General features: G+C 42.3%; 1 protein-coding gene across 7 annotated transcripts in view; it reads left to right on the top strand.

The window, feature by feature from the left end:
• LOC144297282 (solute carrier family 2, facilitated glucose transporter member 3) overlaps positions 1-17,171 on the top strand; it is a 100,818-nt gene extending 83,647 nt beyond the window's left edge. For 6 of the 7 annotated variants that reach the window (XM_077871177.1, XM_077871176.1, XM_077871182.1 and 3 more), the window contains exons 3-11: positions 5,449-5,541; positions 6,103-6,263; positions 8,552-8,792; positions 9,122-9,284; positions 9,575-9,762; positions 12,452-12,556; positions 12,903-13,004; positions 13,456-13,659; positions 14,637-17,171. In XM_077871177.1, the coding sequence (XP_077727303.1) occupies positions 5,449-5,541; positions 6,103-6,263; positions 8,552-8,792; positions 9,122-9,284; positions 9,575-9,762; positions 12,452-12,556; positions 12,903-13,004; positions 13,456-13,659; positions 14,637-14,852 (1,473 nt within the window). In that variant the 3' untranslated portion in view covers positions 14,853-17,171. Of the gene's footprint in view, positions 1-3,611; positions 3,835-5,448; positions 5,542-6,102; positions 6,264-8,551; positions 8,793-9,121; positions 9,285-9,574; positions 9,763-12,451; positions 12,557-12,902; positions 13,005-13,455; positions 13,660-14,636 lie in introns of all 7 variants that reach the window. The other variant, XM_077871183.1, reaches the window with a different exon arrangement.
• The last annotated feature ends 978 nt before the right edge of the window (positions 17,172-18,149 follow it).

Below are 18,149 nucleotides of genomic sequence, written 5' to 3'. Positions count from 1 at the left end.
CAGAATTCACACGTCTAAAACTTAACCTTCAGTATTGTCTTTCTCCATCACGGTTTTAACACTAATTTAGGACACATACATTCTTTGCCTTTATAATTACATTTATTTCCTTAACCATTGGGCAAATAGTTACTGGGGCAAATCCTGATTACAAATTCTGATTACAGGGATCCCTGGGTGGCGCAGCGGTTTGGCGCCTGCCTTTGGCCCAGGGCGCGATCCTGGAGACCCGGGATCGAATCCCACGTCGGGCTCCTGGTGCATGGAGCCTGCTTCTCCCTCTGCCTGTGTCTCTGCCTCTCTCTCTCTCTGTGACTATCATAAATAAATAAAAAATTAAAAAAAAAAAAAAAAAAAAAAAAAAAAAACAAATTCTGATTACAAAAAAAAAAAAAAAAGGGATCCCTGGGTGGCGCAGCGGTTTAGCGCCTGCCTTTGGCCCAGGGCACGATCCTGGAGACCCGGGATTGAATCCCACGTCGGGCTCCCGGTGCATGGAGCCTGCTTCTCTCTCTGCCTGTGTCTCTGCCTCTCTCTCTCTCTCTCTCTGTGTGACTATCATAAATAAATAAAAATTTAAAAAATTTAAAAAAACAAATTCTGATTACATTGGAGGCTGCTCTGAGTAAATGAACAGGCTCATACAGACCCGCTTTGTACTTTTACTCGTGCAATTTGCTCTTGCAAAACATTAAAGACTAATTATACTAAGTCTAGGGAGAGAGAGAAAGAAAAGATAAAGTGATTTATAGCCAAGAATGACCCTGTGAAACAAATAAATAGAAGCTAAGATAAAAAAGAACATAGAAGAGACCGGAGGAGAACAGGGCATCGAAGCTGCAAAGTCCAGCCATGAGCCTCACATGGCTATTGAGTACTTACATGTAGCTAATGCCACTGAGAAACTGAATTGCTGATTTTTATTAGTTTAGAATCAGAGCAATTTAAAATATTTTCCCATCAAACACAGCTTTGTTGTTACTTTAACTGTAGAAAATGGAGATGTGGGGATGCCTGGGTGGCTCAGTGGTTGAGCGTTTGCCTTTGGCCCAGGGCGTGATCCTGAGTCATGGGATCGAGTCCCACATCATGTTCCCTGCATGGAGCCTTCTTCTCCCTCTGCCTATGTCTCTGCCTCTCTCTCTCTCTCTGTGTGTGTGTGTCTCTCACTAGTAAATAAATAAAATCTTTAAAAAAAAAAAAAGAAAAGAAAATGGAAATGCGTTATAAATGTGAAATAACACACTGAATTTCAAAGACTTAGTAGGGGAAAAAAGGGAACTACCTTAGTAATAATTGTTATATTGATACTATACTGAAATGATATTATTTGGGCTATCATGGGTCAAATAAAGTCATTATTTAATCTCTTATGTCTTTTAAATTTTTTAATATGGCTACTAGCAAATTTTTCATAACATAAGTAGCTTGGATTATATTTCTATTGGACCTCACTGCCTTACAGGATATTATTTGTCCTTTGGCTGCTAAATTCAGTTGCTGTGGTAACTTAAGGGGCCTCTAGGCTCAGTGTTTCCTGGAAGGACTGGAATGAGGTGGGGGAGGGGAAGTGTGACCTCAGGGAAGGTTTTCTTGGATGTCACGTTTCACTCATACTTGGTTCTCTCTGCTAACGATCAGATTTAGAAAATAGCCTCATTAAAAAAAAGAGAGAGACACACACAGAGACAACATAATCTGGTTTGTGTCTGGTTCAGTAGCATCAGTTTGAATTCTAGGCCCTGAACCAAAACCCAAAAGAAAATGCACACACACACACACACACACACCCCGTTTACCAACTAGAAAAATTGTGTCCAGTTACTGTGCTCTCTCTGCTCACCCTCTTCCCCCCATCCTGAAGGAATTGCTAGGCTACAGATTAACTGGCATTAGGAAATTGACCATTGATATCCATCCCTTCCCTCCGGAGCCCCAGCAAAGCCTTGATAACAATCTCTCACCCAAATCTGTTGTTAGAACCAAATTGTTTTCTTTGTTTACTCTTACACTGGAGCCTCCTCTCTCTGTCTCTCTCTCCTTTCATTATCTTTCATCTTCCTTTTTTCGAATTTTTCTTATCTCTTTTCCCCCACTCATCTCAGCCTGTAATTAATAAGAATCAATTGAGACTGTCCCTTTTTTATTCTGTAAGTGGAAGTGGTACAGGACTTTTGTCCCCTGCATGCCCGCAGTCCTTGGTTGGCAGCAAAGCAAAGTTTATTGAGCAAGAGTATAAAGCTCCCCGAGAGGGAGGGGGGCCCAGTTGGTTGCCCCTGGAGTTTCTAAGTTTAGGGGTTTTTATGAGCTCTTTTAAGCGAAACTTTCTTAAGTGATCAGAGTGTGCTGAGTCGTGCCAATCAGGGCTTTGGTCACGTATCTGTCTCCCTGTTTGGTTAATGTCTCTGTGCTGATGGTCTTTTTTTCCTGACATCTGGAGGCTTAGGTCTTTTTTTTTTTTTTTTTTTTGGAGGCTTAGGTCTTAACTGCCCCTTGCCTGTGATACCAACAAATGCTTTGTGGTTAACTGTCTTATTTTATTTAGGAATTTTTGCAGAAGTCATTTCTGCAAAGGCTGAAAAGCAAACTGTTAGTGTGATCCTGCCTACGCTGCAGAACAAGATGTCAATGCTATTTTATTTCAGCTGTCCTGACTCCATATTTTCTTGCTGGGGACCCTGGCCCTAACTACTTAACTGTTCAACTAACTCCTAACAGAATAAGAAGAGAAATGCTATAAATTCCTTAAAAGCCACGACACTTTTTTGTCCTACATGCTGATGAAACCCGTTTCTTGGAGAGTACCTGACATGTAGTGTGCACTCAGCAAACACCTTTTTAACTGAATTTGGTAATTGTTCCATCTTCAGATGCTATAAACCTGAGCCTAGAGGCAAAATGTTGTAGAATCGGTAGGATTCAGAATAGGTGGTATGGTAAATGCCATATTAAGGAGTTTGGATTGTATCCCAAAAGCAGTTGATTCTCTCCTTCCTGCAGCCCAGGAGAGTTGGTCTGGCTCCCAGATATTCAGGTTTTCTTCCTCCCAGGAGAGAGTGTGCTAATCAGAGAACAAGGAGAGCCAAAAAGTGGCCCAGTTCTTTCCTTGCTAGCTTTTCTTCTCCAGACTGCCCTTCCTTCCCCTTCAAGATTGTAGACCTAGTCTATAATCAAAAGGCAGCTGATAAGTTCATGGCATTGTGAATCCTTCTGCTTACACACCTTCAAACAACCTTAACTTTCAGATAGCAGCACCCCGTTGACTCTACCTTGTGTAAATAGCATTTAGTCTCATCTCTATAGATTGACTTAATTCCCAGCAGATGGAGAACACAAATTAATTTGCCCTCCCACAGGCTTTTCTGGAGCATTTTGTCTGTGAAACTAAGATGCTATGGCAGCTATTAGAAGGGGGAAGGAGGACCAGTTTAAAAAAAAAAAAAAAGAAGAAGGGGGTAGGGTGAAGGATGTGGTTTTTAAAAGGGGGTGGGAGGAGGGAGGGAGTTGTTGCCTAGGGTGGGGGCAGAGTTTGAAGTCACCAAATTCCGAGAGGTCACGGGATCACTTGAGCCGGGTGTGGGGCGGGGCCGGGGGGCTTGTCTTCCTTGCAGGCGCCACCCTTTGCAGAGATTATAAATTAGTGCCTGGCGAGCTCTAACGGTGAGAGCGAGGAGGAGATGTGCTGCGGAGCTGGGGACCAGTAGAAAAACTTGCTGCCAAGAAGGACATTTTGGAGGTTTTGTTCACTGGAAGGCGGTGTCTCTGGGATCCCAACTCCCAGATCTTTATTGAAGATTGGAATAGAATTAAATTAGGGCCATGGGGACACAGAAGGTAAGAAGAACTAATAGAATTATCAGTTATTTTTTTGCTTGTTGGGGGTACACTCAAAAGGCAGGCCTTTATGGAGGTGCTGTGCTCCGTTTTAATCTAAGTCATCTAGCCATCTCAGGCCTGTTCGTTTCTTCTCCAGCCTGGGATGCCATGGTTCTGCCAGTTATCTTTGGATGTCCAAGCCTATTAAGGATTTATCCCAGTCCCATTCACCTCCCTGTCGCAGGGAAAGCTACCTGGAGAAACTATGTGTTTTTCTCAGGGTTGTTACTGTTTTTAACATAATCACATGGTACTGAGGATGCGGGGATGAGACGCCTGAGTCTGCAGGCTGCTTAGCTGTGTTGATTCCAAGTATGGGTCTCTTGAGCCAGCAGGAAGATTCCTCTGGAAGCATTAAACCTTGAGAGGACCTGGGATTCGTTTGAGGGCATGGGTCAGTGTCCGGCCATCTGCTCTGTAACCTAGAGTCCTTGGATATTAAGGAGAGAGAATTCCAGTTATCTTTATTGTGGTTGTGATTGTGAGTGCACGATACATTAATGTGTTACTGTGTGTTATGGAAGCAGTATTTTTACAGGGAGAAAATCGTTGTCACCAGGGTGAACATCTCTTACTTCATTTGAAAATGAAGGAAGATAAGGGATGAAAAAACAGGGTGGAAAATGAAAAGGCCCTCAAGGATAGTAAATGATGATGAGGCCAGGCTGAAAGGAAGAAGAGGTCCTTACTGATGAGAAGTAGATTACACAGCTGTGTGCGGGCGGGGGTGCTTTGGTGCTTATACCTGGTGGCCTGCGGTGCAGGGTCAGCTTCGGATAACCAAAACTCCTGGCCACTCTGTCTAACCTAAAAGGAGGAGGGAGTTAAAGGTAAGGAAGGGTTGGGCAGGCGCCGCAGAAGATGTCCTCAGCCATAAAAATTGAGCTTATCTTGAACTGAAAATCTAACACTCACTTAAATTACTCCCAACAAGGTGAGAGATTACTCCCTCCTCCCCCCCACAGACTCCTGTGTGTTAGGTTGGGAGTGAACTTGTGTTCTCCCTTTGTGGGGTGGGGGTAGCGGTACAAAATGAAGTAAACAGGAAGAATTTCAAATGTGACCAGGATACCGTGGGTAGATTTTATAGATTACGTTATCCTGAGCAATAAGAACAGTGAAGACACCACCACCACTCTGGTCTTCAGTAGGATCCTGGGGTACAGGATAAGACAACACTGGATCTAGCTGTTTCCAAAATAGTCCATTTTTAGGAATCCCAGGGCTCTCTTTTCCTGCAGTTCTATGCTTGCTTTTACCTGGGGCAGTTTTTTTTTTTTTTTTAATAGTTTCAAACAGATTAACCCAGTTGTTCTTAACTTTCTAGCCAAATTTTCTTGACACTTTTCCCAAGTGTACGTGGTTGTCTATATATCTCTGGATAAGTTCTTGAGGATAACCGGTTCTTTTGTGTTCCATTTATTACCTAAATTTCATTACGTTTTTGTTCTTTACATAGCACTCTTGGGCTAAGTGCTCCTAGTATATCTCCTTAATCGAGAAGAAACCATCATTATTCAAGAGCTTTAAGGAAAGTTTCTTCCCTTCTCCCTCTTCTGCCCCCCACCCCAGGTCACGGTGTCTCTGATCTTTGCCATCTCCATTGCTACAATAGGCTCTTTCCAGTTTGGCTATAATACCGGAGTCATCAATGCTCCTGAAACGGTGAGTGCCAGGCAACTAGAGTTAGAATTTGGAATTGGGAAATTATTCCTTTAAAGCGGGATTCAAAAAAAAAGTGGGGTTCAACAATGAAGAATTTCAGTAAAACTTGGTATCTAGCTTGGTGAAGGCGGGAGAGACAGAATAATATTGTTGGGGAAGGCTAACTGAATCATTAATCAAAGCAAAAAGCTCAGTTGCTCTCTATTACCTTGACTGGACTGTACCCATTCTTCCTCTCACCTTCTCATGGCACACTTCTTTTGTTATCCCTCAGGGGGGTTAGTTACAACGGGGGTGGGAGGGTCTTAGGGGAGGACTAGGGGTAGTCTACTGAACATCTGTGCTACTACCTATCTGGATTTTCAGGACAAATCAAAATTGTTCTTTTCAGAGCTACCATTAACCTCCAGTATGTTCTCTATCTCTTCCATCTGCATCCATTTACTTGATTCTCTGCTGTTAATCCGTAATGCTGTTTTCTTAGAGAAAGATCCCCCCCGATATTTGCCCCTTCTCTCATTCAACTGTAACAGTCTGCCCACCAATCATTTTAATTTGCAGATAATAAAGGACTTTCTCAATTACACCTTGGAAGAGAAATCGGAAAACCTTCCCACTGAAGTGTTACTCACTTCCCTCTGGTCCTTGTCTGTGGCCATCTTCTCTGTTGGTGGTATGATTGGCTCCTTCTCTGTTGGACTCTTTGTCAACCGCTTTGGCAGGTATTGACCAGAAACTGGGTAAGGAAGGGGGCTATACTGGTTGCATTGGGAACAGGTATTGAGAATTAGGATGGGGAGGCCATGATGCATTTGAATGAAAACATCCCCAATTCGAATTGAGGTAAACTAAGCCAACTGGCACTGAATAGGACTGCTTGAAGCTATGCTGCCCATTAAAGAGAGTCGCCTTTGCAGTCCAGCTGAAGCTAATTCAGTAGTCTCTAATAAAGTGCACTATGGAATTTCCCAGAAACGTACTTGATTTACAAGGTCAGGAGTTGTTTACTTTTCTTAAAAATTTTGGGATTTCATGCAAGTGTTTTCATTATTTTATAAAGCAGGATTGGGAGGAAACATTTTATAATCCTTGGCCTGTGGTAAATGTGGATAATGGCCAAATTACTGACCTTTTTTTCCCCAAAAAAGAACATTGAATCTTCTCATTCCACACTGACTTAATAAAACATCGTAGAATATTTTCAGTTATAACTGGTGAAGAAATCATTGCAGTTGCTAATTAGATGTTCTGGAAACACAAGTAAAATTTAACTTTAAAAAAAAATTAAAGCGGGCACCCCATGTGGCTCAGTGGTTTGGCGCCACCTTCAGCCCAGGTGTGGTCCTGGAGACCAGGGATCGAGTCCCGCGTCGGGCTCCCTTCATGGAGCCTGCCTCTCCCTCTGCCTGTGTTTCTGCTTCTATCTCTGTGTTTCTCATGAATAAATAAGTAAAATCTTTAAAATAAACTAAAAGTAAATATAAATAAATAAATTAAAGCAACCCATTTTACTTGATAATGTTTGATGTTTGTTGTGTTTGCATTTTTAAGGCCACAATGTGGCTACTCAAGTCACTGAAATTTTATTTTTTTTAATTAATTAATTTTTTTTTTAAATTTTGTTTATTTATTCATGAGCGACACAGAGAGGCAGAAACACAGGCAGAGGGAGAAGCAGGCTCCAGGCAGGGAGCCCAACGTGAGTGAAACTCCTCCCGGGACTGGGACTGGGACTGGGACTGGGACTGGGATCACACCCTGAGCCAAAAGGCAGATGCTCAACCGGTGTCCCAAGTCATTGAAATTTTAATGTGCCTTTCCCATAACTCCCTGTGACTTTCTTCCTATTGTTATTTTATTAGCAAAAGAACCTAATAGAGGAAGTGGGGTCTCCCAGGAAAGGAATGCAGAGAAAGGTAAAAACAGAATGAGGGATGAAAATTTACCCTTTAACAGTAGGCTCTCTTTGGCTGCATATTTAGGATCTGTCTGGGAGCTTTTAAAAGTACCAGGGTTTCAGAACTCCCTGGATAATTCCAGCAGACCACCCAAGGGGAGAGTTGCTGAAGCTGCTGAAGCTCTAGTTTTTCCCAACATCTGCAGTAAATTTTCAGTGTTAATCTCTTACTTCCATTTTCGGTTAGCTGTTTCCATGGCTTTGCCTCCCACATTTAACACATAGATGCAGTAATTTGTTATTTTATACTGGCTATCAATACTAATTGAAAATGGCCTCCCCACAAGCTAGCCTGGAGCCAGGAAAGCTGTCCACTTTCTGCCCATAAAAAAAAAAAAAAAAACTTTAGTCTGAAATCAGTCTTCATTAGTATGTTTGTTGGTGGCATCCAAGCAACTATATTATAATAAAATACAGTAAGAAGCATAAAAAGAGGGCAGCCTGGGTGGCTCAGCGGTTTAGCGCCACCTTTAGCCCAGGGCCTGATCCTGGAGACCCGGGATCGAGTCCCACGTCAGGCTCCCTGCGTGGAGCCTGCTTTTCCCTCTGCCTGTGTCTCTCATGAATAAATAAAATCTTTAAAAAAAAAGAAGCATAAAAGGATCAGCACTGGTCCAGAAATTTCTCTTGAATGTGTTCAGGGACCAGCTGTATCAGGATTGCCCAGTACCAATGGTTCTCAAACCTTAGCTAGAATCCAATCACCCAGATGGCTTTTGGGAACAGATTGCTGGCCTCTGTCCCAGAGTCAGACTTAATGATTTAGTAAATTGGGATGGGGTGGGACAATTTTAATTTCTTGCAGATTTGAAGCTAATGCTGTTAGTTAGTGGACAACTTAAACAAGCTTTCTAGGTGAGTTTTATGCATACAGAGGTATAAAAACCATTGATCTTATCCCAGCCAGAGATGTTCTGATAATAGTAAGAGGAAAAGTTAGACTACAAGAGAAGATCTATGAACCTGGAGAAGGGTAGAGAGATAAGGAAAGGAGGAAAGAGATCAGGCCAGGCCTATTTTGCTAACTTCTCTTGTCTTCATTTAACCTTTCAGGCGCAATTCAATGCTTATGGTCAACCTCTTGGCTGTCGCTGGTGGCTGCCTTATGGGGTTCTGCAAAATAGCGCAGTCGGTTGAAATGCTGATCCTGGGCCGATTGATTATTGGCCTCTTCTGCGGCCTCTGCACAGGTTTTGTGCCCATGTACATTGGAGAGATCTCTCCCACTGCCCTACGGGGGGCCTTCGGCACTCTTAACCAGCTGGGCATCGTCATCGGGATCCTGGTAGCTCAGGTACTCTAGAACTCATGCTTTGAGTTTTAGTCATGGCTCATTAAATGAGTTAACATAGATAAGCTCAGGAATATCTGCATCTATTCAACTATATGTAAGTTTCAGGTACTTATTGTAGCTCACAGACAGCTAAAGAAGCAGGAAGGGTAGAGAAAGTAACTTTTTTCCTGCTGTAAAAAAAATGGATGATTTGCTGAAATGTGTTTTTTCTGACTTTTTTTTTTAAACCAACTTGTGGCTTATATATATATATATATATATATATATATATATATATATATATATATATATGAATGAGCTTTACAGTATCATATTGATCTGGTTTCTAGATCTTCGGTCTGAAAGTCATCATGGGAACTGAAGAGCTTTGGCCCCTGCTCTTGGGCTTCACCATCATTCCAGCTGTCCTGCAAAGCGCCGCCCTTCCATTTTGCCCCGAGAGCCCTAGATTTTTGCTCATTAACAGAAAGGAAGAGGAGAATGCTAAGGAGAGTGAGTATCCTTCACACTTTGACTGTAGGAATTTTAGGGTTGTGGTTTAGGGCATTGGATCTGTTTGGTCCTCTCCTTTCCTTGCCCCCTCAGAACCCAAATGGAGACTTCCCTGATTGCTCTTGAGTCAGAAACTTTCAACCCCTAAAGAGTGACATGAGAAGCAGGTTAAGGCACAGATGCTAATTGATGAGCCATATCCAGAGCTCATCTCTGTGGCTTTTGCCCAGCTGTATTAGAGGGGAAATGAAGATGGAATAGCACCTAATCTTTATCTTTTGTTTGACCAGTCCTCCAACGATTGTGGGGCACCCAGGATGTGAGTCAGGACATCCAGGAGATGAAAGATGAGAGTGCTAGGATGGCACAAGAAAAGCAAGTCACTGTGCTGGAGCTCTTCAGATCGCGCAGCTACCGGCAACCCATTATCATTTCCATCATGCTCCAACTGTCCCAGCAGCTCTCTGGAATCAATGCTGTGAGTAGCTACTCTGTGGCCAGCGGGGGTTGCCCACTGCACTTAACTCACTAGAGGGGCTGAGCACAGGCAATTGCTCACTTTGTTCCATCTACAGAGTCAGAGTCCCCCAGTGATGCTTGCCACACGCAGCCACTCCAAAAATGTTGATTACCCAATTTTAACTTAGTTTTAGTTTTGTTTGTTTGTTTGTTTGTTGTTTGTTTTTTTAATAAGATTTATTTTAGGGGCACCTGGGTGGCTCAGTCAGTTAATGATCTGCCTTCAGCTCAGGTCATGATCTCAGGGTCCTGGGATCAAGCCCCAAATCGGGTGCCCTGCTGAGTAGGGAACCTGCTTCTCCATCTCCCTCTGCCTGCCTTTCACCCTGCTCATATTTTCTCTCTCTAATAAATAAAATTGTAAAAAAGAAAAAGATTTAATTATTTTAGAGAGAGGGGCAGAGGGATAACGAACCTTGAGCAGACCCTGCACTAAGTGCAGAGTACGACATGGGGCTCAATCTCACAACCCTGAGATTACCACCTGAGCCAAAACCAAGAGCACTTAACCAACACTTAACCAACTGCACCATCCAAATACCCCTGTTTTTATTTATTTACCATTTTTTAAGTTTATTTAAGTCCTCTCTGCACCCACCGTGGGGCTCAAACTCACAACCCCAAGATCAAGAGCCAGCCAGGTGCCCCTGTTTTTTTTTTTTGTTTGTTTGTTTTGTTTTGTTTTGTTTTTTAATTTTTATTTATTTATGATAGTTACAGAGAGAGAGAGAGAGAGGCAGAGACACAGGCAGAGGGAGAAGCAGGCTCCATGCACCGGGAGCCCGATGTGGGATTCGATCCCGGGTCTCCAGGATCGCGCCCTGGGCCAAAGGCAGGCGCCAAACCGCTGCGCCACCCAGGGATCCCTTTTTTTAAGATTTTATTTATTTATTCATAGACAGAGAGAGTGAGAGACAGGCAGAGGGAGAAGCAGGCTCCATGCAGGGAGCCCGACGTGGGACTTGATCCCAGGTCTCCAGGATCGCGCCCTGGGCTGAAGGCGGCGCTAAACCGCTGAGCCACCCAGGCTGCCCGGTGCCCCTGTTTTTATTTAAGATTCTATCTGCAGGGATCCCTGGGTGGCGCAGCGGTTTGGCGCCTGCCTTTGGCCCGGGGCGCGATCCTGGAGACCCGGGATCGAATCCCACATCGGGCTCCCGGTGCATGGAGCCTGCTTCTCCCTCTGCCTATGTCTCTGCCTCTCTCTCTCTCTGTGTGACTATCATAAATAAATAAACAAATTAAAAAAAAAAAAAAAAAAAGATTCTATCTGCAGTATGTGTTTTCCATGTGGAAAAAAAAAAGAAAATAAATAATAAACGAAAAATTCATCACCTTTAGTCTCGGAACTTCTAAACATTTGTCCTTTCAAACTTTTTTCAGTATATAGGACATTACAAATGTGGGACTTGATCCCAGAACTTCAGGATTATACCCTGAGCCGAAGGGAGACTCAACCACTGAGCCACTCAGACGTCCAGAGTCTTATTTTAGAAAATACAAATATACATAGTTTCTATCCGAGGTTATATGTATTTGAAGAGTTGTTTCCTGAGAAGGTAAATCCCAGCGTAGACACATAAAAAGTCTGACAAATACAGCTATAGAGGCAAAAACACAGGATGAAATAATAAATTCCTGACCCAAACCTTAGGGACTGAACCTAGATGATCTAGATCCTGTTCCCTTGTTACTTTGAGGTTTGAGTCCAATATTTTGACATCTGTTTAACTATGGTAGCTATAGCAACTTTACATTTCAGCACACTGATCAGTAAATAATTAAAAATAATACATACTAAAGAGTAGTTTATTTAATAGTATATGTTAAAAGGATAGCTGGTATCATTTGCTAAAATACTTGGAAGGGACCTAGAGCTAGGGTTTCCAGCCCAAGTTCTGTTTCTAATTACATGAGCAGGCTGAGATTATTTCTCAATTTCTTCACTGTCAAATTAACATATTGGTGTGGGCTTATCACTGTTTTAGGGGTTAGGGGAATTGTCCATTGAGGAAGTGTAATTGAGGAACTTGCTGCTGGTTGGCTTTGTTGGAAGAGCACATAACTCTTGATCTCAGGGTATGAGTTTGAGCCCCACATTGGGGGTAGAGATTACTAAAAACAAACCCAAAACTTTAAAATGTACCAAAAACTTAATTGAAAAAATTAATGGGACTAAAACCTTTATATCTAAGTTAATAAAATAGAGGTAAGGAAGAGACTTCATGAGCAGAAGGAATGAGCATAGAAGAAAAAATGGAAATGAGTAGCTAGAATTAAAAAGAACTAAAAACAAAGATACAGAAGATAATTTATTTGCAGAAAAGATACTGTAATTGAACCAAAAAAACCCGGAAAGGACTCCTTAACCTCCTGACACTTTTCTTTTTCTTTTTTTTCTCTCTTTTTTTTAAGATTTTATTTATTCATGAGAGACAGAGAGAGAGAAAGGCAGAGATACAGGCAGAGGGAGAAGCAGGTTCCCTGCAGGAAGCTTGATGTGGCACTCCTGGGATCACGCCCTGGGCCAAAGGCAGATAACCAACTGCTGAGTCACCCTGGCATCCCAAGTTTATTTTTCTAAGGGTTCTCTTTTTTAACTGTTATGCACAACTGCGGTTTCAAAGTTGTCTTTTGTTTCCTATTAGGTGTTCTATTACTCAACAGGAATCTTCAAAGATGCAGGTGTTGAGGAGCCAATCTATGCCACCATTGGTGCAGGGGTGGTCAATACTATCTTCACTGTTGTCTCTGTAAGTTGGATGGTGTGATAGTTTGGGGTAGGGGGAGGGCCATTCTAACTGTGCCATGTTCAAGGATGGGTTTCAAGTCCTGCCATTTCCCTACTATCGTTTAAACCTTTGTGTTGTTTCATTTTGGGGGGGAAGAAGAGCTAGTGAATGATGGGTATAAGGAGTCTTCACTCTAAGCAAATATAAAAGGGATGAGAAAGAGGGAGGTATAAAAAGGATCCTGTAGGATGCTTTTAACTCTGAACTAAAAGGGGAAGTGTGATTTTAATAAGTATCCTGCTACTGGTAAGGCAGATTCAGGTAGAAGGGAAAGCTGAAATTTTATGTTCTGTTCTTATTCCTTTAGCTGTTTCTGGTGGAAAGGGCAGGGAGGAGAACTCTACATATGATTGGCCTTGGAGGGATGGCTGTTTGTTCCATCCTTATGACCATCTCGTTGTTATTAAAGGTGAGTGCTCTTTGAGTGAAGGAAAGGGAGGGATTACAGGTGATTCTGTGACACAGGTGGGAAGATGAGGGTGGAGATCCATAAAGTCACATGCCCAGAGTTTTAAGAAAAGTGAATCATCAGAGATGGGTAATTAAACTGCCGGAATTCTTATATCTAAATGACATATAGTTTGCAAAATACCTTATGTAATTTAATTCTTCAAGTCATCTCAAGGTAATTATTCCCATTTTATGAGTGATGAAATGATTTTTGTGCCAATTGACACAGATGGAACACAAGGCTAGGATTCAAAAACCCAGGGCTTTTGACTCTTAAGTCCAATTAACTCCATTGTAACCCAGGACAGAAGGGAGCTTTTCTTTGTCAAGTCTTCTCCTCTGGGAGGCTAGATCCTATCCAGGCCGAGCTGTCTTTACTACTCACTTTCCTTTGTTCCTTCCTCATTTAGGATAACTATAATTGGATGAGCTTTGTTTGTATTGGGGCTATCTTGGTCTTCGTAGCCTTCTTTGAAATTGGCCCAGGCCCCATCCCCTGGTTTATTGTGGCCGAACTCTTCAGCCAGGGACCCCGCCCAGCTGCAATGGCAGTGGCTGGTTGTTCCAACTGGACCTCCAATTTTCTGGTTGGGCTGCTCTTTCCTTCTGCTGCAGTAAGTAAATTAAAACAAAACTAACAAAGACCATTTTGAAACCAGCTCACCTAAGCCAACAGGTTTAAAATCTGGTTACTAACACCACAGGACTAGGTGTCAAGTGTTTCATGTTTGGTGTTTTCTTTAAGATTTTATTTATTTTAGAGAGAGCATGAGATCAAATGTGGAGGTGGGGGTAAGGGGGGAGCAGAGAAAAAGGGAGAGAGAATTTCAAGCAGACACTGCACTGAACACAGCCTGACATGGGGCTCCATCTCACGACCCTGAGATCAGGACCTGAGCTGAAACCAAGAGTCACATAGATGCTCAACTGACTAAGCCACGCAGGCATCCCAGATATCAAATGTTTTAAACCAGATTTTCTTTCTTGTTCTCAATGACCTATAGAAAAAGGAATGGTTGTAAAAAAGGATTGAAGCAGGAAGGCAAAACTGGGAACTTTTTATTTTTTTAAAGGAAACTCTACCTATAACACGGGGCTCAAACTCAAGAGCTAGAAATCAAGAGTTGCATGTTCTGCTGACAGAGGGAGCCAAGTACCCCAAAACTGGGAACATTTATTTAATTTTTTAGAGGATTTTATTTATTTATTCATGAAAGACACAGAGAGAGACAGAGGCAGAGGGAGAAGCAGGCTCTATGCGGGGAGCCCAATATGGGACTCGATCCCCCAACTCCAGGATCACGCCCTGGGACAAAGGTGGGCACTAAACCACTGAGCAGCCCAGGCGTCCCAAAACTGGGAACTTTTGAAAGACCACTAGTCTGAGGTGATTACAAAGGCATAGTTCTGCCTAGATACAATGATCATGATAAGTCTCAAAGGATTCCAAACCAGCACTTAAAATCCACAATTTGGATTAGCTAGTGTTAATGACTTCATGACCTTAAAGGCTCATTGAGATGGGAAGGAGAGGAGTTGGGCAATGACCAGATCTTACACTGATACTCCTTTTTCTGTATCTTTTCACTAGTTCTACTTAGGAGCCTATGTATTTATCATTTTCACTGGCTTCCTCATCGTCTTCTTGGTCTTCACCTTCTTCAAAGTCCCTGAGACCCGTGGCAGGACTTTTGAGGAAATCACCCGAGCCTTCGAAGGGCAGGGGCAGGATGCCAACAGAGCGGAGAAGGGCCCCATTGTGGAGATGAACAGCATGCAGCCGGTGAAGGAGACCGCCACTGTCTAAGCCATGCCTCCTTCCCGCCTCCCTCCCAACATGGAAAAACCACCTCTCCCGGATGAGGGAGAAATCGAATCAGGTTGTAACCCAGGACTGTTTCTGAATGCTGCTACTTGATTCCTTTCTCTTCCCCACACACTCCATGAGCACTCAGAAGAACCCAATGCTGGAGTTAGTTGTATCTTCAATGGTTTTGAAACGTTTCATTTCTTGGACATTCTCTTCTGTTTAGAAGAGACCAAGTGAACCTACCTTCATTTCAGGAGGAACTGGCCACTTGCCATATGACAACATTGTCAGCTCTTCCTACCTGGGGTTCTGGTAGGTCCTCACCAGGGCCAATAGGGGAATAAGAGTGAGGTGCAGCCCGCCCCCCCCCCCCCAACACACACACACACACACACACCAGACCTCCCAGGAAGCATATCTACATAAGTGTGGAGGGCTGAGAGGGATTAAATAGAAGCACCCTCCTCGCTTCCATACAGCTCTGCAGAGCAAATTAACTTGAGTTTTATTTATTTTATCTTCTGGTTTTATTGCATAAATATTTATTTTTTTAAGTGTAAAGTAATTTTACCAAATAATGCAAACATAAGGAAATTGAGGTTAGAGTTAGAGGGAGGTGCTTAAAGAGAGGTTTATAGGGTAGAAGATTTGATACGGGAGAGGTCAAGGTGCAATAAGGAGGGGAGATTCAGGGAGAAACAGAATGTGTTCTCAGACGGTGTGTGAAGTTTGCACGTTGCCTCTTAACCTTTCAGGTGGAAACTCTCAAGTTTAATTTCTCAGAAAAGTCATGTGCCTGTATTAAGCTACTGCTTACCTTTGGAATTTTTTTCTTTGTTTAAAATTACATGTAATATTACTTGAAATCTAGGGGTATTATTAAGATGGGCATTATAGTTCACAGTGGTTGATGGGTTCTAATTTTGGTTGGAGTCCAGAGAAGGAAGGGAAGGTTATTTCTAGAAATCCTTTCTCCTTGCACTGGACCAAATGACTTCCTACCCTTGTAGTGGACTCATTTTTTTGTGGGGGTTTGTTTTGTTTGTTTTAAAAATATTCCTAACACCCGCCTAGTAGGAGAACCTTCTAAATGAGCAACCCAAATAATGGTTCTTGATAGAGGTTCAGTATTTTCTCCATTTTGTTATTTAGGAGATTTTAGTTATTGATTGTTGTTTTGTTTTAAGCCATAGCTTTAAAAGAATTCAGAGGAGAATGTTCATAACTAACTTGGAATTTGTAACCTCAGCTCTGGGAGAGGATTTTTCCTGAACGACTATTATCTAATGGAAGTATGTTGTTGCTTTAGGGTCATGGCATGCTTGTTCTTCTGTTACCATATTTCCATAGTATTACGTACAAGTGCCCTTAGGGGCCCATACATTTGGGATGGTATGAGTAAATGTGCAGTGTAGCCCACACTTGAGAGTATGAATGTATACGCACTGTCACTTTGCTCTGGGTGGAAGTTGTTTATTGGTAACTTGTGTCCCCTATGCTCTATAGCCCCCTTTTGAATAGCATATGTTAAAACTCATCTCTATGTATATAAATAACACTGCCTCTGCTGGGTGGAATTTGCATCTATGGTTTTCTTCCAAACTGTAGAGTTCAGTCTCCCCTTTCCTTGTTGGAGAGTTGACTCAATGTCAAGAGTCAATCTTGACATTGAGGGTGGAGGATTCACCTCCCTCTAGACCCAGATGGTGGGAATAGCAAAGAAAAGTGTGAGATCAGAACATTGTGGCCTCTTGGAAGAGAGTCGTGGAGAAGGGGCCTTTCTTTTAAAGGGATAAGAAACAAACTGAAGACTTCTAACTATGGAGCATTTTAAGAGTCCAATGAGTTGGAAGGATGGATGCTTGCCCCAGGTCATGGACACCTCCACAAATCATCTAGTTTCCCAGTATTTTTATAAATGGAGATTGGGCCCCATGACACTTTACTTGGTCTTCCTTCTTACATAGGTTTTTTGATTACCCTTTCTCTCCTTGGTGCTTATATACTTAAGACCCTTTAGCCAAACCCTTGCCAATGACAGTATTTCAGTCACTAGTTCTCACTGTTTCCTCTGATCATTGAGCCTTTGGAAAAAAAATCTCACAGAGCTTATATGTAATGGGGCTTGGTTGAACAGATGACTTCCTGTAACTGCACCTCTACTTTTGGCTTCTCAAAAACAGTGGGTTGGCAGTAATGCAGCATGGAAGTTTTCCCATTTCTCAGTGACCAGATTGTGAATATTTCCAAATGGATTTTCTATTATTAATGTTACTGTGGTTTGTTTCGAAATAAAAATTCTGAATGTACATGTGACATCATGGGCTTGGTTTTTTGGAGGTTTTTTGGGTTTGTTTTGTTTGGGTTTTTTTTTTTTTTAAGATTACTTATTTATTTATTCATAGAGACACAGAGAGAGAGAGAGGTAGAGACAGGCAGAGGGAGAAGCAGGCACCATGCAGAGAGCCTGACTTGGGACTCGATCCAGAGTCTCCAGGATCACACCCTACACTGTAGGCGGCGCTAAACCGCTGCACCACCGGGGCTGCCCATGTTTTGGGTTTTTGTTTTTTTGATCCTTCCTATAGGAAGGAGAAAATCCACTTTAAATCCTGGTTTGGCCACCCAATACCTGTTACCTTAAGTAAGTTTCTTTTTAGGATCTAATACAAATGAAAACGGTACTTGTTTATGACACAGATGAAATGAACAGCCTTACTGCATTGCTTTGCACACTTAATAAATTTTTGTTTTGTTTCCCCAGTTAGAATACTTTTCTCTCTTCTGCTCTTTTTTACTTCCTTTCCCTACTAGTCTTTGCTCTCTGAAATTCATCCTATTCTGATGTCAGGATATCCATATTACATGTATTCATCCATTTAAGATTATTTTTAAGTAATCTCTGCACCTAATGTGGGGCTTGAACCTACAACCCCAAGATCAAGAGTTGCACATCCTACCAACTGAGCTGGACAGGTGCCCCCCCATGTTACATTTATATACCTACTTAAGATCCTTCAGTAGCAAAAAAAAAAAACTTAAGCCCCCATCACACCGCCTCCCAAAGGCAAGGTCCCTGCTATCTTTTTAGTTTATCATTCCTTAGTTCCCACCCATTTCACTTCATCCATTAACGCCTTTAACACACCCATTTCACTTCATCCATTTCATCCATTTCCCACCCATTTCACTTCATCCATTAATGCCTTTAACACACCCATTTCACTCATTAACACCTTCACACCTTCATTTATGTATTTCTGACATTCTCTACATTTCCTTTCACTTAAGGTA

The sequence above is a fragment of the Canis aureus genome, chromosome 25 (genome assembly GCF_053574225.1).
Source record: "Canis aureus isolate CA01 chromosome 25, VMU_Caureus_v.1.0, whole genome shotgun sequence".
Taxonomy (NCBI): domain Eukaryota; kingdom Metazoa; phylum Chordata; class Mammalia; order Carnivora; family Canidae; genus Canis; species Canis aureus.
The sequence above is the reverse complement of the archived record's forward strand: the minus strand, read 5'-3'. Positions and strand labels throughout refer to the sequence as shown.